Here is a 24,630-nt window from a genome sequence, read left to right on the forward strand (position 1 = left end):
TCACGATAAATTTATTAAATTTTATCGTGATACCTTGTAGCATAGCATGGACAACATTTATTTGGTTAGATTTACTTCTCAGTTTTGTATTTTTACTAAATGTGTAATAATAAAAAAATATCATTTTAAAAACTAAAACTTACGGTAAACAGAAAAAATACCATAGGAAAAGAAAAATTACCAAATGTATGGTAATAATAGTTTAAATACCGTATATTTTGGTTTTATTATAAGAATTGTATTTTTTTTTTCTTTTTTTTTACCAGAACTGTCATTACCATGCAAGTACAGTAATTTTTTTCCGATCCAGAATTTTTTCTATCAAGGATATTGTAAGACTTTAATTGTTCACACTTTAAGTATAAACTTTTAAAATATCCAAAAAGATTCATGTTCTCTTTTATTACAAGGTTAAAAAAAGTTTAAAAATTTTCATTCATCCGAAATTAAAACCTCATAACTACAAAAATATACAAACAAAAATTTTTGAATAAAGATACAAATTAAGTTTGATTACAAGAAATAGTTTCAATGATAACTTATATTATAATTGTTGATAAAAGAAAACTATTATTTTTAAGCATTTTCCTTTTTTGTTTTTCAGCTACTTCAAACAATTCAAAATGAACGGCGTATTGTTAGTTTTGTGTCTGGCTGTTGCTTCAACTGCAGCATTGCCTACTGATAGTAAGTAATTCGAACAAACAGAGTGTTGTTTAATCGCCTCTTCATATAAATTTTTAGAATCTTGTCATAGATGAAGAAAAAAATTAAACATTTCAGGAGTCTTAAATTACTATTTTTAAAGTAGAAAAAAACACTAGAAAAAAAACACTCAGCCCACACTGTAAAAAATGGATACTCCTGGTATATGCTCCTAGCGAACATTTCGTCAAAATGAGGAAATACCTATGGACACTTCTTCGAGGAAACGAATTTCGTCAATAGTAAAGGAATAGAATAGTAAAGGTATCAAACTTTTCTAATAATCACTTATCGTGGGTACCATGTAGCTGAAATGTCGCCTTAGCGCTGTTTTTCTAAACTCTGTCGCCAAGAAGCCTCAGTTTAAGTGCCGTCTTAATCATAATCTTGCCGTGAAGAATTATCTGGGCTTCTGAACAGACTAATAACTTAAATTTTTCTAAAGTTATTAAACTTTTTTAAAAATCGCCAATCAAGCGACATTTTTACACCTAGAGGAAAATTATCGAACTCACTGCAGTATTTTCAGTTTTTGCAAATTTCTATGAGCCCACGTAACGCAGCATTGGAGAAAGTTTTTAAATATTAAAAAATTAGACTGCAAAAGCTTTTCATTTTCACGAAACTGTGGCTTTTCCTCCTATTGATATTTTGCGAAAATAAGAGTAGACTGAAAATAAGAGTAGCAGTTTGGTTGTCGAATGAAACTTTAAGATGTTTATAATAATCGCCTTATAACTCCCCTCATTTTTCTCCAGAAATCAAACAACTTTTGAAGTCTTAAAATATCGCCTTTCTTGTTAATGGGTCTTTTTAATAATCTTGTTAATGGGCTTCTTTCTCACCTAAAATCTGCATTCTACATATTTATTAGACTTCATTTCTGAAAAAAAGCTCCTGAAATGTAGATTTTAAAGCGGTGGTTACAGAACATCCTGTATTTATTTTAACGAAATACGATTTTTTTTTCTTAAATTTTACGAGGTATTTTTGTTTTATAGTTGGCCGAACTTCTGTGCTCGATTATCTTAAAGAACTTGAAGATGTTGTGCAAGAAGATGGAAAAATCCTTATTGGAAAGGTAAAAAAATCCAACGACAAATATAAATATTTTAAGTTTAAAATTTATTTTTTTGTTTAATTATCAAACTTTACTTAAAAACGAAGGAGATTTTAAAAAATTCTTTAATAGGCTTTGAGTGATCAAAGATATAGTTCCATTACCGATATAAGTTAAAACTCTTATTTCTAGCCCATTTCCACACAATAACCATAAAGAAGGTTAACCTTTTTCAACATAATACATAAAATAGCTACTATAAAGCATTGAAACCTATATTATGCCTTTGCAATTCATATTTTATAAATTAACGTATAAGTGGACTTTATTTTCTATTTAAAGTTTTTTATATCATTATATTCATTTCCATTGGTTTAGATAACTCGTAATTGGTAAAAGTTATTAGGAACATATTTTACTCATTGATTTGAATTTGAATACATTTAAATAGTTATAAAAGTACAAAATTGTACTAGGAAGTTTCAGTACAGGAGTAAAACAGGGAATTTTAATAGAAAACTGGAATTTTAAAATATCTAACACATTTAAATAATTTTCTATTTCAATCATTTAAGTTCTAAAATTTGCTTTAAATAGATGGTGATAAAAAACTTTTGAATTTTTAAATTTCAAAACTATTAAAATGCATTAGATTAATTTTTCTTATAAAATGAAAAATATGAAGAAAATATTTTAACGAATTCTTTTTTTCAATTATAAAGTGCAAAATGCATAACATTAACATAAAAATATTTATTTAATATCGACGAAAAAGAATGCATGTTCAAATAAAATACTTCACTTTAAATGGCTTTCAAAGCAGGAGTTTCAGAATCAAAACCAGCGCTCGTCTTTCATTAGTGAAATATATTTCTTGAAGAGACTTTAACCTTTAAAAGATTCATAAATAACACCGCCTATCCTAAGTCATAATTTTTAAAAAAATAAACAAGTAAGCTCATACGTTCATTTTGAAAAATGATGCATTTAAGAAGGATAATATATTTAGAAAACTGTCTCCTTCTAATAACGTATAATTAGATAAAGTAATAAGGTGAAAACAATGTATTATTGAAAAGTCTCAAATTCAAAACGTTAGTGTTCAAAAGTAAAAAGAATTTCACAAGAGCCAAGCATCTTTCAATCTTAGCTTTTGGCTTAGTTCTACAATATAATTGGAAGCTTTCAACTCCAGAAGAGATTAAAATTTGCTTATGCAACAACAAATTTTCAAACAAGAATCTGAAACACACATTTTAAGATGCATTACGTCTATGAAGTAGTAGATTTAATCCTCCTTTCTGTATAATTAACTAAAACCTAAGTGGCTTTATAATTTAAATCCGAACTAAGTTGTGATTTCAGTCTTATTCATCGAATATATAAACCATCTAATAACCAAAGACCAGTTATATTCCGAAACTCTTAATGACTTTATTTTCCTTAATTTTATGTAATTGGCAAACAATCAAATAATACATTATATTATTTCTAACTTGATTTACTTTTTTACTTTAAATTTAATTAATATGTTTACTTTCCCTTTCCTATCCCTTATTTCATTTCTTATTATTTAAAATGACAATTAATTATATAAACGATTTCTCATTCATGTGTATAAATAATCCCACCAAAAGTGTTTCGACACAATTAAGAAGAGTATTTGCTTCTTTCTTGCTTAAATATTAAAAATCAAAAGCATAAACAGCACCAAAAAACAAGTTCAAAATGAAGATAAAACAAAAAAAAAATTATAGACATATGAAAAAAGGGGGGGGGGAATAATAAGTAAAAAGTAACAAACAACAGATAGTAGATCTGATTTCGGTACTCGCTTTATAGTCCATTTTTTATACTGTTTTTTCTTTTTCTTTTATTTTAATTTCTTTTCTTACATGCTATTTTTACTTTTTGTGTTCTATTTTATTTGTTGTAATTTTTGTTAAAAAAATTTTTGAGTGCTCCTTACACTATTGTATTAATATATTTGTCTTTAGTTTTATTGATACAATATCAGAAAGCACTCTGTTTTGCGGATATAATTGTGTGGGCTGAANTTTCCAGCATATAACCTTCCTATCCTTGTACATACTTCAATATCACTAGAAATTAATTTCTTTACTTTTTTAAATTTCTTACCTCGTTACTTTTACAAAACATGTTTTTTTCCCCTTCTAAATAAAATAGTTTTTGTTTCATTGCAGATGATTAATGTCATTCACCATGTTGAGAGTGGTGTTCTGCAAGTAAAAGCTGTTGTTCCAAAAACCTATGAAAAAGTGCATCAGGAAGCTGATGAAGTCTTAGCTGGACTCAAGAAAGTAACTGAAACAATTGAGGAATTTTTGGGAAGACAAAGTAGGTGCTTTTAATATAAAATAACTCAACAATTGCTTTTATTCTTTTATTCACTTTAATTTTCGCAAAGCCTGGGAACTTCAAAAAAAGTATATATCATATTTAAAGTTGCACAAATTTACCAAGAAATTAATTGAGCTACATTTTTCTAGTACAGAAAAATAACCATCTCAAACCAAATAATTTTTTCTTAACTTGCGGCAAGTTATAGGTCTTTATATGATTATCTAATAACTTTAAAAGCCTGTTCAATTTTTTTTATAAACACTAATTTATATTTGTAGATAAATGTATGATATGCTTTTCTTCTAAACCTAATTTTGTTTCACAGACGTTCAGTTCGGTTTCGATCTTTTGGGAAGTTTGACTGAACTCTCTGGAGGAACCAAGTTGAGCACAGCTTTGAACCTTTTGAGCTTGGCTGATAAAGCTCACAGAGTTGTAGAAGATGCTAAAGAAGTAAGCTCAGTTTTTAATGAACAAATCTATTTGCTATATAAACACATAATTTTCTTAATATCATTTATCTTCTCAACGAAACAACTTAGTTATAACTTTCAATTTAGAAAATACATCCCAATTTATCAACACAGCTGTGTATATATATATTGAATATTTGTGATTTATTTTGTTTTGGCTATATTAATACAATATTAGAAAGCACAATATATACGGATGTAATTGTTTGAGCTGATGACGAGATTTTTTAGTTGTTAAATTTTCTAATTTTAAATTTAAAAAAAATTTGAAATTTTAAAATTTTTTTTGTTTATTTTAAATACTTTTCTCTTTTTTTATTTCTCCATTCAAATTTTCTTTGAATTTGTATACATATATATATATATATATATATAAAGAATTCGACCGTATAATAAAGGAAACTATCGATGTTTCTATCGAAATAAGTGAATTTCATTTTTGAAATTAGTCAATGTTGACCAAACTTGACGCAAGCATAAGTAATAATATAATAACAAATATAAGCAAGGTTTTTATCCCTTAGTTTCAAGTAACTAAGATCAATGTATTCAAAACAATATTGCAACTCAAATTGCTTTAACTAAGAAATTTCCCTTTAAACCAAATCTAGATATTAATTTTTGTTATTTTTATTTCATTTTAGTTTTTAAAAACCGAACAATTATCTTCTTTAAGATTTTTATTCAACTTTAACGTGTTTTTGGAATCTTGATTAAAAAAATTTCAGTATGATTTGTTTTCATAAGTTGTTCTTCAAAATATATTATTAATTAACTATTATTAAACAAGAACTAAATACTGAAAAAGGAAGAAAATGTAATGAGAAAAATTCAAATCAGCAAGGCTGAAATCATGAATACCATAATCTAAATTCATTATTTAACCACAGCCGACAGTGAAGTCTTTCAAAATCAATCTTAATTTTCGTTGCTTGTGATAAATGAGGGCTTTCTTTGATTTGCGGAAAATAAAAAAAAGAGTAAAAAGACTTGATTTCTATTTCTTATTTCTTTGCATTCAAACTGCTTACAGAAAAATTAAATTTTCTGACATATTTTTATTAAATTTTCGCATAAACTAAAAATGTTTCTTGCATTTATTATTTAAACAAAATCCACTCTGTAACTAAATTTATCATTAATATAGCATTTTTTTTCTTTTAAAAAGTAATTCCTGTTATTAATTTACGTGTTACGCTACTTCAAACAAAATTATGCAACAGAAACTAGATCTGGAGATTTCGAAATTTATTGTCTTATATAAGATTCTAAGACTAGGAAATTTTTAATGGCTTTGAAATCCTGACTTGCAAGAAAAATAAAAGTTTACTTTTATTAAACTACCTTATTACTAATAACTATAAATTTATCAAAATAATTTGTCAAATTATTTGTCAGAGTAAATGTATGATTAATCTCACTCTCAATTTGAACAAAATTAAGTCTATAAATAAACTTTACTTATTATTGTATGCTAGAATATTTTATGTTTCTAAAATAACATTTGAAAAAGAAAGAAACATCCTGCAGTATTACAAAAGCAATAAGATACCATTTTATCAATTGCTTTAAAAATCTGATAGGAAAATGAGAATTTTTTCCCTACACTTGCATAGATTCAGAAAAAAATCACATTAAAATAGTCCCATAAATTGTTTTGAACAGTTTATATCATAAAAATTTTCTGAAACATATTTTTCATTAAACGTATAAATTATATAATAGATATAGCCTTTCAGAGAGATTATCTTCAGCAGGTATAAGCGAAAAATTCCAGTAATCTTTCAACCATCTTTTTTTCAAATCAAACTTAGTTTATATCATCGGTTGTTTCCGTTATCCTAAGTACGTATTGCCCAAATAAATATGAAGTTGGTGTAGTAATTTTCAGTTCTCACGTCATCAAACTTTACATTTATCTATCCCTTGTTCTTTAAAGATGGTTCAATAATGAATGAATAGTTTTTATTTGTTTCAGGAATGCGGGGCACATAAATCTTATGAATCATGAGCTTTTTTTTCATTACTTAATAATGCAATTAATTATCATTCGAATTGTAAAATAGTAATAGTAACTATATAAGAATGCGAGACAGGACATTAAAACCTCGAACTTCAACACATTAATCTGAATCACTTTCTTTTTTTCCACATTAAATTTCAACACATTGAATGAAATCATCGTTTTTTTTCCCTACGCCTTGATCTTTAACACATTAAATGGAATCGTTTTTCTTTTCCCACATTGAGCTTCGAGTGATTTTGAAACTTTTTAATAGTTTCTTTTTCCTTAAGACCGTTTTCATGCTTTTTCCAACTTTAAAAAAATATAACTTCAAAAATAACGGTCTGAAATTTGAAATACATATATTTTAGTTATATTAATTTAGTTTGTTTACAGGAAAATAAGTAAAACATAATTTGATTTTATTTCATAGTTATTTTTTAAAAAAAATATTAAAAAGAAATAATATGAAATTTTATATTTAAAGAAATTTAACGTTTTTAAAATAGTAACAACTAAAAGCGTAAAATACTTAAAATAGTAAGCTAAAGCAAATTAAAATATTGAAACTTTCATTTAAAATAAAAGGAAAAAAAATTGAACAAAAAATGTATCAAAGATTAGAAACATCAAGTTTATAAAGATTTTAGTTTTCTAAAAATGATCATAGAAGATTTGTCTCTCACATTTTTCCCATCTTATAACAGCAAAAAATATACTAAAAAAATACACTCTCTTTTTAAGACGTCAAAGTGCTGTATTTAGAACTATATTATTTGAAATATATATTTCTTTAAATAGTGATTCATTGAAGCTTTTAAATAGCTCTATTTTTAAACACTTAACTCTTGAGTCCAAAAATATATAAAATTCTGACTTATTCTACGCATAATATTGAATTTTAGAAATACTATCTCGATAAATTAGTGTTAAAATTATTCTCGTCCTCGGACAGTAATAACTTCTGAGTTATGGTTCGAGTAAGATAATGATTCAAAATTGTAACAGAAATCTTCGCTCCAGCAAGATATAATTATTGGTTTGCGAAACGACATTCGATCATTTCAGATGATTATTATTAAAACTCACTATTGGAGTCTTATCTGTTTTAAGTTTCAAGTTTGCATTAATTGTAGTAACTTGAAGATGTTACGCATAAGTGAAATACGTTCTTTTTTAAATATTTTTAGTTCAAGTTTTGTATGTATTAAATAGACTTTATGAACAAAAATGACTCATTAACATAATCAATATATAAAAATTTTCCTTTTTTTCTTAAGTTCCAACCAAAGCTTGAAAAAACCCTCAACAAAATTCAGGATCGTATTGAATCCCACGTCAAGGATTTCGCTACTCATGTTCTTAAGGAACTCGGTCTTCAAGGTAATGATGATAAAGATACTGCACAAAGCATTGTAAAGAAGATTGAAGATCTTTTTGAGAGAGTTGAGCATGAAGGTCACATTCTGGTAATATCCTACTTTAATTTACTTAGTTCACTACTTTTATTCACAGACTTTTAACTCAACTTTTCAATAACATTAAATACTAGGAAAAAAATGCTAAAAAAAATTTTTAATGGAAGATTGACCGTATAAAGCTACGCATAGGTTACGATAGTGGTTAAAATTCGTCGTAAGACTTCCGGGTTATTACGTCCGATTTGTTTTTAAGCCTAAGTTTTAAAAAACCGGGCCATCCAACATTATTATATTTGCATGTTTTCAATTAAAGCGTTATTTCAATTTAACTTTAAACGAAACAAACAATAAACGAATTTGAAAGACTCTGAAAGCATGCTATGATGGGAAGCAAAAAATAACAAACGTTGACATGTTACACAAATATAGCCAAGTAGGGGATAACACTCGTAACATGACAAACCTTACGCTTTAATAATGTAGTGATTTTAATTTTCTCAACTTTTTTTTTTTTACGGCTAACGACTTTTTAGAATTTATAATTACAGAAAAGTCTTACGAATGGTGAAATTAATGCGTACATTTAAACACAATTCACAATAATAAAACTTTCTAGAATATCAAGTCTATTCACACATCTCCTCGTAAACATAACGCTAGCAGAGGGATACCTAGAGGTTTTCTTAATTTCCTTCGGTTTTAAAAAGTTTGTTATTGTTTACATTCAGTAAGCAATCCATATCATTAGTTGTAGACTTCACTCTTTCAAATTGTCCGCTCCTTGATGTTCTCTCTCTCGATGGCTTTGACGTCACATAAAATAACTCTTTTTATTGAATAATATGTTACTTATATAATTGTTGAGTTAGTAATAATTATTCATGATTGTTTATTAGTCAGCGCCCTCTATGCTAAGTATGAAAATGGCGCAAAACGTCAATATGAAGAAAAACCATTAATTTGTAAAATAATAAAATCTTCTGGGATATAAGTTTTAAATGTTTGAAAAGTTACTCCAACGCTTTGTTTCGACTCATAAAAATTTGTAAGACTTACGAATTATTCATGGATTTTAATCTCATTGACTAAAAAGTTTAATAATTTAAATATTTAAACTATTTGTTCATTTTAAAGCTCAAACAATCATGTACGGAAACGAAGATATAGTATAAAGTTTCGCATTAAAGTTTTACTTTGAACTTAAAATACTCAAACTGTGGCTTTTTTTAAAATTATTTTTCTTTGTTGACAAGAACACTTAGAACATTTTTCCACGCCGAAAACGCTCTAAAAGCGTTACTGAGATCCGTCATCTACCGAGATCTTCATGATTAAAAAACTTAGCAAAATAAATGAATATTGTATAATAAAATAAGAACTTTCCCAGAGCTATCACAATTTTTCATATATATCTTCTAGATCCTTTTCCAACTCTTAGATTTAACTTTGAATTTAGATCTTTAATTTTAGATTTAAAAAATTTTCGACTTTCTTTATAAACAAAATGTTCCCTACTTTACGTAAAATTTCAAAATTAATAAAACAGTTAATAACTTTCGTATACAATATTTTCGTTATGACATATAACTGTACAATTTTCTTATTTTTTCGTAGATCTTGGATCTTTTGCACAAAATGGAAGCAACTTTGAACTTGTTGGAAGAAAAACTGCCTCAAGAATACGAAAAGTTGAAGAACTCTGTTGCTGAAGTTCGATCTAAAATTCACGACTTGGTCAACGAAATTGAAAAAACCTTAGTTATGAGTGAGTATTCTTATTTTATTTAGTTAAATGTACATTTTAATTATCTCATAAAAAATTGATTTTTAAAATAGATGCTATTAATTATTTTTCTTTGAATAACCCTTACTAATATTTCCATGAGGCATTTGATTTTAGAAAGTTCTATTTTGAAGGACCGATGACAGTGGTTTTTTTCAGGAGTTTTATCGCGATATCAATGTACGATACAATGGTTTGAACTGATTTTGATGCAAAAAAAATTGAATTTGCAGATTTTCATGGGAAGCGGAACCTCTAATGTGTGCCCTATACTGTTGGCAATAAAATTAATAATTATGCTTTTTCTACAAATGGCATTTTTGCACTTAACTTCTTTAGTATTGTTTCCAGATACGTACGTTAGAAGTTTCGACTAAAGGAATTCCCGAACGATAACAGCGAAATGCGCTCACCGAATAATTTAAAAATGTGGCAGATCATTATTTTGCCTGACGCACTTCAACTGTATATTTCTTAAAAATTTGTGTTACGGAAATTTTAATTTAAAAAATTCTACAAGGTGAAGAAAAAAAATTTGATAATTTTTAAAATTACTTTATTAATTTATTTTATTTTTATTCTGTTTAACTATTTTAAATAAGGGAACAAGAAAATTTTGATAAAAGAATAAAAAATTTAAATATTAAAAAAAGAGGAAATTTTTTTTGAATAGAATTGACCAAGGAGGTTAAGTTAAAAAAAAAAAGTGTAGTATACGAAACTTATAACAACAGGAAGGGGTGATAGAACTTGCTAGAATAGACAACTTTCAGTGGCATAAATAACCTCTCCACGAAGCAGGGGTGCATGCTCTAGAAAAAAATAACACTGTGAGTTACAGTAAAATATTTTTTTGCAGCATATTTTTTAATTCACTTTTTAAATAATGATAGCCCATAATTAAATTTTAGTATAATTATCGTAAGATAGAAAGTCATTTTCTCACTTTATAGATATATTTTCTTTCACTGTATGCACAAAACGTTTAAATTCAAACTTTTCATCGAAATTACGAATTTTATTATCTTAAATTAAATTAATGGTTATAAATACCTGAAAACTCTTCACCATAGGATCTTTTGTGGTAAATTTATAGTAGAATGCGCTTATAAATCTCTTTATTCTTGTACTTGCAATTTCAGGAAGCTTCAACTTGTTAGATATTGGTGGCAACCTAGGTGAAGGAACTTCCTTGGGAACAGCATTCAAGGTAATGAGCCTTTTGGATAAATTCAACCGAGTTGTTCAAGATGCCCGCACATTCAGTCCTAAGGCAGAAGTTTTTCTTCAACACAGCGTAAAGAAAGTTGCTGATGCTGCTCAAGATTTCTTGAATCACGCTGCTCAGAAACTTATTGCTTAAACTACTTTTCTAACAAAATGTGTAAAAACGCTAGTCATTTTTAACTTGTAAATATTTCTCTGTTTACAATAAAAAATATTAAAAAAAAAATAAGAACTTATCCTTTCAGTTTTGTTTTAAGCAAAACATTTCTTGAAATTGCATTTTTTAAAAATTTCAACAGAACAATTTATTTGAGAAAAAAAAAACTCTTAAAAGTTTACCAACAGAGCTTTGAACACTTCATTGCAAAAAGGTGTTAAAAATTAAGTAACCTCTCTTCCTCTGTTGAGCAAAGTGTTCAAAAAATATGGAAACGATTAAATATCTCGGAATATATCCATAAAAAAAATATACATGCAAAATATTTTTGAAAACTCTCCATACTTGAACCCTCCTTACTTTTGAGGGTGTGGTACGAATCAAATATAAAATCTTTATTATGAACTCCCATTCTTTATTGCAGAAAAGGATTCACCAGATAAAAGCATTCCAGTTTGACCTACAGATCTTTGCATTTCCATTCACAGATAGCACTGTATTAGAGAAATAAAATTGGGGCAAATACATTTTATTAGGAAAGTATTTCCAAAAACATTATAAAAGTCATATTGAAAAAAAAATGGACAGGTTTTATACTTTTAAAAACCTATCTAGCGAGATCAAATGTGACAAATTGAAGAGATTAAGTTTGAAGTAAAGAAATGTTCCTTTCATTTTTTTTTCATTGAAATAGTTAGATTAAATTAGATTTTTAAACCCAACGTTCGTAATTCAAAACTCAAATCAATGTATTTCCCCATGGAGAATCTAAATCTGCAATAAAAAAAGAAGAAAAAATGTTTCTAAGATTTTAAAGATGCTTGCCCAGTTTAATTCTTAAGGGTTGAGCTTGGTGTCACGTCTTTTTTAAAAAAATATCAAATATGCCCATTTTTATTTTTTCAATCTGTCATGGATTTTCATGAGATGCCTCCATTTTAAACAATTTGCAGCACATTTTAATTTTTTGTTGATTACAGCACAATCTGTAGACCAAAACACGAAAACCTGAAATCAAATTGAGATACTTTATCCATAGAATTCAAATTTGCAAAAGAAAAAAAAATGGATGTTCCTATTTAGGATTTTCAAGTAGCAACACTTCACTCCCAGGGAGTGAGATGCGAGATTAGGGAGTCAAGTTTGTTATCATAGAATGCATATTTGGAAATTATTACGCAAGTGTATTTTAAGGCAAGGTTTTGAAGATAATAAACCATTTCCATACTTTTCAGACATCCTGAATATAAACTAAAGCTAAAAGATATGATACAAAACATTTGCACTTTACTTTTTTTTAGACATTTAAGCTTTTTTTTTAAGACATTTGTGCTTTATTTTTTTTTAGACTTCTGTGCTTAATTTAACGCTTTTTGCATTAATCTACATAGAACAACATAAACCCTACCCTCTTTTTTGAACCTGCATATGTGAGTGTTTCAAGAAATAGAAACAATTTTGATTCAACCACATAATAATTTAAAAAACAAAAAAAAAAGAAATATTAGAAATTAAAGTTGTTTTTCAGATTTTCTAGAATCATTATGCAGAAAATACATAAAAGAGTTTTAAATACGATTATTGGTTTTGGCACATATTAACAATAAAATCAAAATTCTTATCAATGTTTAAGAAAATGTCTAAATCAAAGATATCAGTTGCTAATTCATCTTTTTATTTTTGATGAATGCACCTCTTATTTTTGATAGGCCAGTAGAAATAATTAAAGGAAACCTGGATGGCAGTAAAAGTTGAGGTTTATGCATAATATGGATTATTGAGAAAATCAGCATAAAAAACATCATAAAATACATTTCATTGGCTTTTTCACTATCAAAAACAATTACCTGTAAAAATAAGTCTAATTAAAAAAAATATTTTTGTTCACTAATTAAAAAAGTGATACTTATTAGTGAAACATGTATATGAATGCTTTTAATATGAATGTATACATGCCTGGTAACAAAATGTATTGGGTAAATCTACAGCACTGTCTTCATTGATTCACATATGTCTACAATCTTAACTCGATTAGACAAAAACTATACCTGAAAATATGAAATCAACTTAGATGAAAAATAATTTGCAGGTTCGCTCCTGTGCTGCAAGGTTTCTGTGCCCAGGTTTTAAATAATTCATATGTGCAAAATATATACATACATTTTGCACATGCAAGAGAGTGATAAGAGTTTATAAAATTAATAAGATGCTGTGAAATGTTAAAAATTTCATTTAAATCCAATTTTTTACTTTCACATTATTGACTTCTTTTAAATTTATTTTCATACTTTTGGCTTCAAAACTCTAGTTTTTAATAGAATCATAAATATCAGCTCTACGCAGACAAATATGTACAAAAAGAATGCATTTTTACAAGATCATGTGACTCAGAATAAATTAATAAACTTTCACACAAGACAGAAAAAAAGTCAAAATTCACATAAGTTAATGAAAATATTTATTTTAAATGCAGCTTGAAAAACCTAACAGAGTTTGTTGAATATTATTTTTCTTAATTTTCAGCAGATTTATCAGTATCTTCATCATCATCAGTGTCATGGTGATGAGTAACAACATTTGGTGTTTCAGCAAACAAATGAGGCACCGATTTGCTTTCACTAGTTTCAAGCCTTGATCGTCTTCTCAATGGCTCTTTAATGAGCTCTTCATCCAGCTCCTCAGCTTCTGCATCTGATATGAAATTCCTTTCTTCATGTTGAACAGTAGATTCATGAGGCATCTGTCGACAATAAAATAATTAATAAAGAATGTACTTAATTGGTATTATTACTGCTATCATCAAAATTATTTTACAAGAAGCATATAGCTGGAAAAAAATAACATATCACCTTAAATAACTTTGTTCCAATGATCAGATTTTCATGAACTAAGTGCTAATCTTAATGGTTAAAATGAGATAAAGTGTTGGTCAATAACAAGTCTTCTCATTGTTTATTACAGAAAAATTCTTCATAAAAATTAACTGGATAATCTTGTGTTTAAACTGTTCTATTCCTTGTGCATTTTTTTATATTACAAGACCCACAGCACTGTCATTAATTCGTTCTGATATGAGAAACATGTATATCTCATTAAAACACACTGAACACATTTGGTCAGAAATACACATTAGATATTTATAATTTATCCACTTTCTACATATAAAGAGTGTAAGATCAACATGAAGCAAATTCCGTTCACCTTAATACAGAATTGTAGCTTTAACTACACTATAAGTAGAACTCGTGACAAAATAGATGCAAACGTCAAATGTTGTTTCTTAAAGTTGTATTTTTACAATTTTCAAACTGTTTTAAAATAAAGGGATTATTTTAAACCCTTCAAAAATATTTTAATTTCAACAAATAATTGATAATTTATTTTCTGACATAACCAAACTGGAAACTTTATTTAAGTTTTACACAAAAGCCCTGGATAAAATCAAGTTATGCTCATAAGATATGCTTTATAACATTAAACCAAATATTTTCGAGACATTTCCCTACAACAACATGGTTTTCTTCAAATTAAGTCTTCAAATAAACAGGTTTGATTCACTCATTTTTCACTGGAGCTACTTAGCTTTAAGCAAGTGGTTTTGAACTGAACCTAAATCACTGACCACTTTTGTTTAGATTGTACCTTAACTATTAAAAAATTTTAAAAATTAATTGAAAGCAAGACACAGCGCCCACCCCCACTCAAAAATGGTCTGTTCAGAAGCAAAATGGTTTGTAAACTAGATATTAAGTTATTTTGTATTTTTCTCCCTAATCTCTTCAATACTTATGCTAGATTCAAAACAAATAGTTCAAGTTACACTCCTACTGAAGTTAAATGAATTATTGTTAACAGGGAGCTTCTTTGACACTAGAGTGTACTCTTGATTTTTTAACATCACGGACTCCACAATCACAAAACTTAAAGAAATACCCAGTAGTAATTCTTCAGTTCTATAAGCAGGATAACAATTGGAGTTTTAAACAAAATTTCTAATGAACAAGAGTAATTTAAGAGCATCAAAAATTTAGAATAATCTAATTGCTCTCACCATACAGATGTTACACAGAAACATCTGCAGTCTCCAAAGAAAATTTTCAAAAACTTACATTGTATCAAATATAGTAAATATTTAAATTGGTCAATATATTCTTAATACTAATTTATATATTTATTTATATTAATATAAAAGAAACATAATAAATAAACAAATCTGGATTTTAAAATAATAGTAATTAAAAAAATTAAAAATCCAACTAGGCAACCCCATTCATGGTGGGATACCTCACCAGCCAAGAGAGGGTGACCTTCCTCAATAGAAATTCTAGCTATGAGACTGTTTTATCTTCAAAGATAAAAAAAAATGCTCTCTAGCACTAAAAGCCAGTAATTAAAAAATTCAGTTTCATAAATGTGTCCCAAAATGGGAAATTGGAATGACTAAAAAGCTATTCTTAACATAATATGGTCCAGAGTAATAAAATTAAATTTAATATTTTTGTGACACTAATAATGGTAGCAACTTCATATTATAAGAATGAATCTACAAGTACTATCAACAAATAGGTTGTACTAAACATATATTTTTGAGAAAATATTAGTATTTACAGAAATTTAAAAAAATTTCAATGAAAAATAATTCAAAGAGCTTTTACAAATTGTTCCTTAATACTTACAAGCATAGGAGGGGCTCTAAACATAAAGCTGAACGGATAGTACATCAAATTCATAAATGTGCTAGCATACAAATCAGCATAGTGACAAATTTGGCTAGCAAAGTGAGTTTGTCTCGAACCTAAATAAAACACTTTATATTATTAAAATTTAAACTCATTTACTTGTATAATATAAATAATGATATTAAATAATGCATAGTTTATATTAAAAAAAATATATAGTAATTCCAGTTTTGCTGAAAAAAGAGAGAGAAACTAATCAAGCATTCAAAAGTAAAAGCTAGTAACAGACTGGTGCTTGACAACATAAATGATATTTAAAATAAATTTATATATCTGAAAACCAAATAATTATAAAAATAAAATATTAAAATTTTATTTGATTAAAATTTTAGTTGAACCTAGTGAGCTAAATTTACCAGTTGAGTAAATAAATTAATAAATAATTTTTAAACAACTAATCACAGTAACAGACATGACATAGTATGCTAGTACATACCATATAGTATGCCTGACTTACATAGTATGCTAATACAAAAATTTACGGCTTCATTAATTTATATAGGTACCAATATTTCTTTTCTTAAATAGTCTTTTTTTATAATTCCTTAATATATCTTTTTTATTTATGCAAATACATATCTTTTTATTAATTGCTTTCCTAATTTTTTAGAAAGTAGTTTAGAATACTAAACAAAATTATCAAATATAACAATGAAGAATTTTTTGTTGACGGAAAGTAAGTCTTAAGAAAAATATTTTAGAATTTAAGTCTTTTATATAAGTTCCCTTTCAATTAATTTCGGTAAAATACTGTATTTTCTTCAATAATGTCTGATAATTTCCTATTTTTTTTATCTCTTTAATTGTCTATGAACTTTAATACAATTATGTTACCAAATTATGAAAATAAAAAATAGATGATAAAAATTCTTCAATGTACACCTATCTTAAAAATTTTAGATACTACTTTCAAAACTTACTTGAAAATTAATAGTACAACAACACTTTCTATCTATATCTTACACTGCACAGAATAAAAAACAGAACATCCTGAATTTTTTATCTAATGATCGTAATTTTTACGTTCTAGGACTCAATCATAATGGTTTGAGAGGCGACCTCAATATGCTAATTATTAATACGCAGATGATATTTTAAGTTACGCAAAAATGTACTTTCTCTGCATAAATATACCCTTTTTTTATAATGGAATCACATTTCTGATTCTCAAAATATAGTGAGTAGCCGTAATCAGGGAAATATGGTCCCAATACTTTGACCAGAAGAATAGTTCAACGTTTAGACTCCTTAATGATAACTTTAGGCATTTTAAACTAACTTTTCGCATTTTTGACCATATCTGAAGAACATTTTAAACGAATTGAAAAATTTTTGCATACAATTGTAAAATTTGTTTTTCCAAAGAGAATTCTAAGATAAAAAAAACTTATAATAAATATTTATTATTTTTTTATTCAATAATAGTCAAGAAAATTTTGAATTGTTAGGAATACAAATTTTTAAATCATTTTAAAGAACATGGCAAAATACAAAATTTTTGTGAAATCGGCCAAATAGTTCCTGAGAAATCAAATTTTTAAAATTACAACTTTTTCAAAATCCGATTTCTCAAGAACTATTTGACCAATTTATCTTAAATTTTGTATGTTGCCATTTAAAATTACATTCTTTAAAAAGTCAAAAATTTTATACTTTGCAATTCAAAATAGTTTCAACTGTTATTAAATAAAATAATAAAAAAAATTTATTAAAAGTTATACTTTGTATGAATATATCTTTGATAAATGAATTTTATAATTGTTTGCAAATTTTTTTTTATTTAACTTGAAAAGTTCTTGAGATATGGCAAAATATACAAAAAGTAAAATTAACATTAAGGGGTCCAAACTTTGAACCACTTTCCTGACCAAACCATCGGGACCATATTTCCTAGAATACAGCCACCCCCTATATTTTGAGGGTAAGAAATCTGAATCCGTCTGAAGAAAGGTATGCTTATTTAGAGAAAGTATGTTTTTTTATTTGATTCTGTAACTTAAAATATCGTCCACACTAATTAATATGAATATTTATATTCCCCTCCCTCAAACCATTACGTTTCAATCCTAGAACAAGAAGATCTGATCATTAGATTGAAATTAATTTAAGGTGGTTCGCTTATTTTTTTTTCGTGCACTGTACATTAACTATCGACAGTATTGATAGAAAATTCTTAAGATTTATTCCTAATAATAGTTTTTAAGTGAGGGGAATAAGTAATTCGTAAGCAATAAGTAATCATTCGTAAGCAATAAGCAATAAGTAATCTAAGCAATCTTTGCAGAAGAAATTGAATTTTTCATTACTGTTAAAAGCTGGATAAAATTTGTAATCCAGTGTCATTGTTGTACAATGATAAAGGATCACAATCATCATTAGATTATCATTTCATTACATGAAAAGGGAAACAAAGAAAACCCTCCACAGTTAAATTTAAAATAATAAGACTATAATTCTTAAACTTTAGGGTCTTCGCAACAGCACTCTCAAACTAGAAGCAATATGCTAATCAATTAGTTATTACCGGAACTTAAGTTGATTTATGCAAAAAATTATTTCTCATTCCTGTCAAAAGGACCATGATCAAAAACAGGGAGTGCTGATTTAGACCAATGTGGTTTAAACAATTTCTTTTTTTTTTTTTTTTTTTTTTTTTTTTTTTTTTTTNAGCTGTTTTTTTTTTTTTTTTTTTTTTTTTTTTTTAAAAAAAAAAGCTCGTCTGCTTTTTTTTAAGAAAAAGAAATCTTTATAATAATTTTTTTTTAAATTTTCATGCAAATTCTCTCAGATTGATTACAACTAAATAAAAGAAAACTTTTTTATTTTTTTACAATTTTGAGTATAATTACTCATGGGGGATCTATATTAGTTTAAATCATAAATCTACAAATTATATATGTTTACATAGAATTGGGTTTCCTCAAAAATATAAATGTAGAATAGTTTAAAAAAGCTTAAATAAAATAGATCTTCACTAATTGAGCGTTCTGTTAGTTTTTAAAATTAATTAATTAATGTAATTATTGAAAAAGTTAGTTTTTCAAAAAGCTTTTACCTACTTGTTAAATACATAACATTTGCTACAATCAAAAGTATAAATAGGAGAAAGGTACTTATCTAAACTTTATTAGTTTGATTTTAGAATTATTTTCTAAAACTAGAGTAAACAAATTTGTATAGTTTATATGTTTACATTATTTATATGTAGTATGTTTACATGCAATATTTAAATTTTCTCAAAGTGAAATTTTTATACTGCATTAAAAAAACAGTTTAAGAAAAAAATATTCTAAATTCATTTCAGTTGTTTTTAATGTATTTCTGCGCTAATTTATTTAATGCTGCCATATGTGAACAAGAATATGATAAAATTTACAGTCCCATTTTATAGAAAAAATGACAAGAGTAATTTATTTTTTATTTTTCAAACCATTAGCTCAAAGACATACCTTTACTATTCTATATATTCATATTTATGCAAACCATTTGTCCTTATATCTTTTTATCATTCTATTAATTTTAAATATTTTTCAATTGTAAAATATATTAGCTTGAATATCTCATGCTCCTTTATATTAGAATTTGTATTGATTCAATAAATAATTAACAATATAAGATTATCAATTAACAGATAATAATGCATTACATATTGCTAAATTGTAACATTATAGTAAATAATGCTGAAATAAAGCATTTTTACACTGACAATCAAAGGGGAAACTAACTTCTACATTCATGCTCTATTAAAATAACATTTAAATATTAAATGCTTATTTATATGTTAAGTAAGGCTGTAAAGAAATGAATTAGTATGTTCAAAATCTTCTTTTATCATGCTTCATATTTATAGAACAAAAGTGAATTTTTTTTATTCTTTATTAAAAAGATTAATCAATAATTAAAAAAGATTTCAATGAAATAGTTCTAAATGGTTTAGTTACTTATAATTTGGGGCAAAAATATTATTTAACCTTTAGTTTTAAATAAGCCAAAAAAAAACTGTTTTCTAGGGTTTTTTAAAATTTTGATTAAATACTAAGGTAATATTTATAAGCACCAAGACGATTATTAGTAATGGCAATAATAAAAGTACAGAAGAAGTCAAGATGCTCGTTGTAAATTTTAGAATAGATGAAAAACTGGACATTTCCCCCCTTAAAGCCAACTTCCCTTAAAACCTTCCCCATTGCACTAGTGGATGCATGTTATTACAATTTCTACTATTTGAAAGAATGAAGTTTAACGTAGTTTACCGATTGAAGTTTGAGCATTTTTCTACCTATACAAATATCCTAATAATTTAAAGCTATAAAGATAAATTTTGGTAACTAACTTAATCTGTAAAGCAAAACATCAATAGCCAAATAGATGTTTGCGTGGTCTTTATGCAGTCAACCCTCACACTTGTTTTCTCTTAACTCACCCGATTTTAAGGCTTTTGATGACTCCCAACTGCTTACCCAGTAAACTAGTCAGTTCTCTTTTATCTCTTAGACCCTATTGTTCAAATTCCAGGAACACAATTTCCTTAGAGGGGTAAGAAGGGGTAGTTCTGGAGATTGAGGTTAGTAAAATTCAGAGACAATAAAATATGTTAGTACAACAACCATGTAACATGGACGACTAACTAAAGATAATTTGTTGGTGTTTAGATAGATTCTTGCTTTTCAGCATGGCGAAAAGGACAAAATTGCTGCTTTCATTTAAAAGGGATGTAATAAAAAATTTGAAGAAAATCCTTTCACCTCGAAAAAAGTTTTGGTGGAGTTTTAATGTCCCTAAATCAACGTTAAGAAGGATTTTAAAAAAAATCGAGAAGCAGTTGCAGTAGAAAATCGAAAAAGTGGTGTGCAATCGAAAAATGGAGCAGGATTCAAGGTGGAAAGTATGAGGAATTTAAAAAAGGTTTTGCTGACATGGTTTAAAGTAGCTCATGGCCTCAAACATTCCAGTTAATGCAGAACTTTTAAGGGAGAGGGCTGTACAGTTGTCAAAGTGTTTTGACAGGCAAAACCTTTCAGCATTTCAGGGATGAGTGGAAAAATTTAAAAACAGACAGGATTTAGCAATGTGTCTTTTCTGGGGAAAGTGAAAGTGTCATTGAAGAAACTGTTGAACAGAGGAAAAAAGAATTGACCACTTTAATAAAAGGATACGAACTAAAAAACATCGACAATTGCGATGAAACAGGACTTTTTCGTAAAATGAAGCCCGACAAAACTTTAGCATTTAAAGGAGAATCATGGCATGCCAGAAAGAAGAGTAAAGAAAAGACAATTGTCCTGTTATGTTGCAATGCTGATGGCTCAGAAAAATTCACACCATTAGTCATTGCAAGATCAAACAAACTGCAATGTTTTAAAAATTTGAAGAAGCTCCCATGCAACAATAGTAGCAACAAAACAGCATGGATGAAATCACACATCTTTTGGATTTCCTTCATAAATTCGACAGGAAAATGGAAAAGGAAAAATAAAAAAATTTTTTATTCATGGATCAATACCCTGCTTATCCACAAGACTCACCAAATTTCAACAATAAGGAATTTGTTTTCCTCCCTGCGAAATACACAAGTGAAATTCAACCTTTGGATCTGCGCGCCATAAGTTATGTAAAAGTACACTATAGAAAAAAAATTTTCATCCTCTTTTGGCTGCCATGGGAACAAAACTTCAGACGAAAGACAAGCTAAATCAAATCACTGTCCTTGGTGCAATACACATGTTGTGCTCACCAAAGAGAAGCATCACAGACAAGTGTATTCAAAACTACTTTAAAAAAGAGGGTCAGATTCTTCTGCTTCCAGAAGAATCTGAATCTGAGGAGCAAGAGTCAGAAAATGAAATTGAAAACAACATTAGCGAAGAAGATTGGAATGTTTATCTGGTGGATTGGGTAATTGAACTTTCAACGAATTCCTTGACGTTGAAGAATCTTCAATTATAACTCAATTGTGGGAGATTGGATAAATTGCAGCTGAAATAAACAGTGGCGACAAGGATGAAAAGATGGACGACAATGATGAAGAGGATACCACAAAAGCTCTCCCAACTCACACAGCGCTTTAGAGGCACTAGAAACTTTTTCAGGTCTTTATGGACTTAAAAAGACTCATTTTGAAAACTCCCCAAAACAAAAACAAACATCGATTGTAAATTATTTTGTGAAAAATTCATAATTGGAATAAAAACGAAATTTGGATATGTAAGCATTCTCATTTCCTTTACATACTAATTTATTTATAGCTAAGTTTATTGAAATTTGAATCTCATCTTATTTAAATGTTCAGTCAAGTATACATAGTATTAATTAGAAATATAATGTAGTAAAATGCATTAATGCTCTATTTTTAAGCTCTTTATTATAGCTTTTCACTTATGCCTGTCTTGCTTATAAGAGTTTTTCCTGTGGCCCCCCGCCTCCATGCATAAATGAGAGGTCACTGTTTTGTTTTTATTATTCTTTATTGAAAACATAGTAAGCTTTGAATTAAATTGTGAGTAACTTCTGAAGTTACAGCTAGTATTAATACTGCGGTTGAAGAAACAGGTTTAAAACATGACACACCATGTCATACACTCAGATCAGATTTTAAAAAAATTTATACATAATACATCTGCACCCACTTCCAAGACTATTTACTAATTTAAAATTTAAAAAAGGGGAAATTTCTTGTTCTTTCAAAACTAGTATTTTGAAATTTGTAATTCTTTTCAACAACTTTAGTATTATTTATAACATAAAATAATCTTCAGACATTTTGAAAACTGCAGTCATGGTCAAAAGCAAGCACCTTGTTTAAAAAAGTAGCAGGTAAAACGAAAGCAAATGAAGCTACTATAAAAAAATTTAAAAAAATATCAGACTCATAAAATAATAAATAATTTTTAATAAAAATGTGAAGATTAGGCCTTACAAATATTATTTAATGAAAATAAATGATTAGTTCAGTAATTGGAAAGACATTAGTAGTTAAAGGAAACAGACTTTGGAGAAAGATATAAACTATAAATATTAATGACAATAAATAATTAGGCTGATTTTCCATACACTGAGGGATAAAGAGGGTAACAAAATGAAATGAAAGAAAATTTGATACCTATGGCCGTGTGGCAGAAATTTTTTAACTTTCTGCCACACATGCTCTTAAAATCTAGGCATCTTTCTGTAAAAAAAAAAAAAATAATAATGTACTTACAAATGTATGATAAAAAAATCTTATTGCAAAACTCAAACTAAGTTCTAAAATACATCAATTTTTAATTTAAAACTATTAAACAAATAGTATTTAATTAATTTAAAAACATTTGAAAGATTTTTAAGTAAATGTATGGCTACAAAAACATACTTAAAACTGCTGATGAGGGGAAAAAATGGGTAATTAAAACCAACTGTTATACCTGATAATATTGAATAATTTAATAATATAAAGGCAATTTGTTTGAAATAAAACTAAACAATAACAAAATGATAAAAAATCAATTAATTGCCATTTGAGAGCTGAAACTGAATTTTGCTTGCTTTTTCTTAGTAAAAAAAATAGGAGAGATAGAGTTTCAGTTTCATGTAGCTGAACCTCTGGGTAAAAATGAGTAAACTTGAAATTTTAGAATTGGCATACTAAAGAAATGTAATTTTTATATCAATTTCAATTTATTAGGGATTTTGCAATTTACTAGCAATTTTGGTTTTAAGTGCATTAAATGTGAATCTATTTAAAAATTGCTACATGAAATGTGGATAAAGAAACAATGGTAACATTTAATTTGAAGTACAGAAAATTGAAAATCTTAGTACTCTATAATTGTAAGGACATACAAAAAAAAAAGGAAGAAAAAACTTATGAATGTGCAAATTTAAGGCCGTTTGGCACCTGAAAAAGGAAGTGAACTGTCTATGGAGAGGAAGAGTGGAGGAAACCTTTGCCCCTGGTGGTCAGTAAAACGGTTAAAACTCCTCAGAAATCTGGGAGGATTGAATCATTATAGTGAGGGTTTCGATTGGCCTGAGGGTCACCCCCTCCATTCAAATCCGGTTTTTTTCTTTGGCAAGTTATCGCTACTTTATTTTCTCGAAATCGCAACTACATACAAAATTTAGACTACCGTGAAAGCGTATACAACAGGTTTTCTTTCTTCTTTTTTTTTCGTTCCTGCTGGTTCGTTGTGTTTTATTTTAGTAAAGGGTCTCAATGAAAAGGCCAAATGTGATCTTCCTTCTATGTAATTCCGAAACTGGTGTTTCAATATGCATTTTTATTTACGCATATAGTTTAATTTATTCAAACATTAAAAGTTAAGCCAATCTTACAGAGAAACACGGGAATTGATTGCATGGGTTTATAAAATTGGTTTGGCTTAATTGTGTGAGGAAGAGTTTAAAATTCAATTTAAAATAAATTTTAATTTTTTTAGGACTGATGTCCAATAATTGCGAGATTATATAGAATGCTTAAGAACATTTATTGAGACAAAAAAAAAATGCGAAATGAATATTTTTTTTACATTGTACACAAAAAATAATGGATTTGGAATCGTTTGATTTCATATATTGCCTGTCATGAGCATCATTTTGCGCTACTATGGTGTTAATTGACTACTCACAGAAATTAAAAAGTCAGTATTTAAAACGATAAGGATTTTCATGACTTATTATACGGCGAAATAAAATATTTAATTGCATTCTTAATTACATTG

The 24,630-nt window shown here is 27.3% G+C and overlaps 2 protein-coding genes across 14 annotated transcripts in view; one reads left to right on the forward strand and one right to left on the reverse strand.

The window, feature by feature from the left end:
- LOC107453669 (uncharacterized) overlaps nt 1–11,193 on the forward strand; it is a 17,203-nt gene extending 6,010 nt beyond the window's left edge. The window contains exons 2-8 of the mRNA XM_071187376.1: nt 605–687; nt 1,707–1,786; nt 3,970–4,123; nt 4,455–4,582; nt 7,888–8,076; nt 9,643–9,793; nt 10,954–11,193. Coding sequence (XP_071043477.1) covers nt 624–687; nt 1,707–1,786; nt 3,970–4,123; nt 4,455–4,582; nt 7,888–8,076; nt 9,643–9,793; nt 10,954–11,174 — 987 coding nt within the window. The 5' untranslated portion in view covers nt 605–623 and the 3' untranslated portion in view covers nt 11,175–11,193. The remainder of the gene's footprint in view (nt 1–604; nt 688–1,706; nt 1,787–3,969; nt 4,124–4,454; nt 4,583–7,887; nt 8,077–9,642; nt 9,794–10,953) is intronic.
- Nucleotides 11,194–13,630: 2,437 nt separating this feature from the next.
- The window catches only part of LOC107453665 (cytosolic purine 5'-nucleotidase), a 135,530-nt gene continuing 124,530 nt past the window's right edge, over nt 13,631–24,630 (reverse strand). For 7 of the 13 annotated variants that reach the window (XM_071187383.1, XM_071187380.1, XM_016070560.3 and 4 more), the window contains exons 18-19: nt 15,872–15,990; nt 13,631–13,935 (exon numbers count right to left, since the gene is read on the reverse strand). In XM_071187383.1, coding sequence (XP_071043484.1) covers nt 13,708–13,935; nt 15,872–15,990 — 347 coding nt within the window. In that variant the 3' untranslated portion in view covers nt 13,631–13,707. Of the gene's footprint in view, nt 13,936–15,871; nt 15,991–23,033; nt 23,100–24,630 lie in introns of all 13 variants that reach the window. The other 6 variants (XM_016070561.2, XM_016070558.4, XM_016070563.3 and 3 more) reach the window with 1 other exon arrangement.

The sequence above is a fragment of the Parasteatoda tepidariorum genome, chromosome X1 (assembly GCF_043381705.1).
Source record: "Parasteatoda tepidariorum isolate YZ-2023 chromosome X1, CAS_Ptep_4.0, whole genome shotgun sequence".
Lineage (NCBI taxonomy): Eukaryota > Metazoa > Arthropoda > Arachnida > Araneae > Theridiidae > Parasteatoda > Parasteatoda tepidariorum.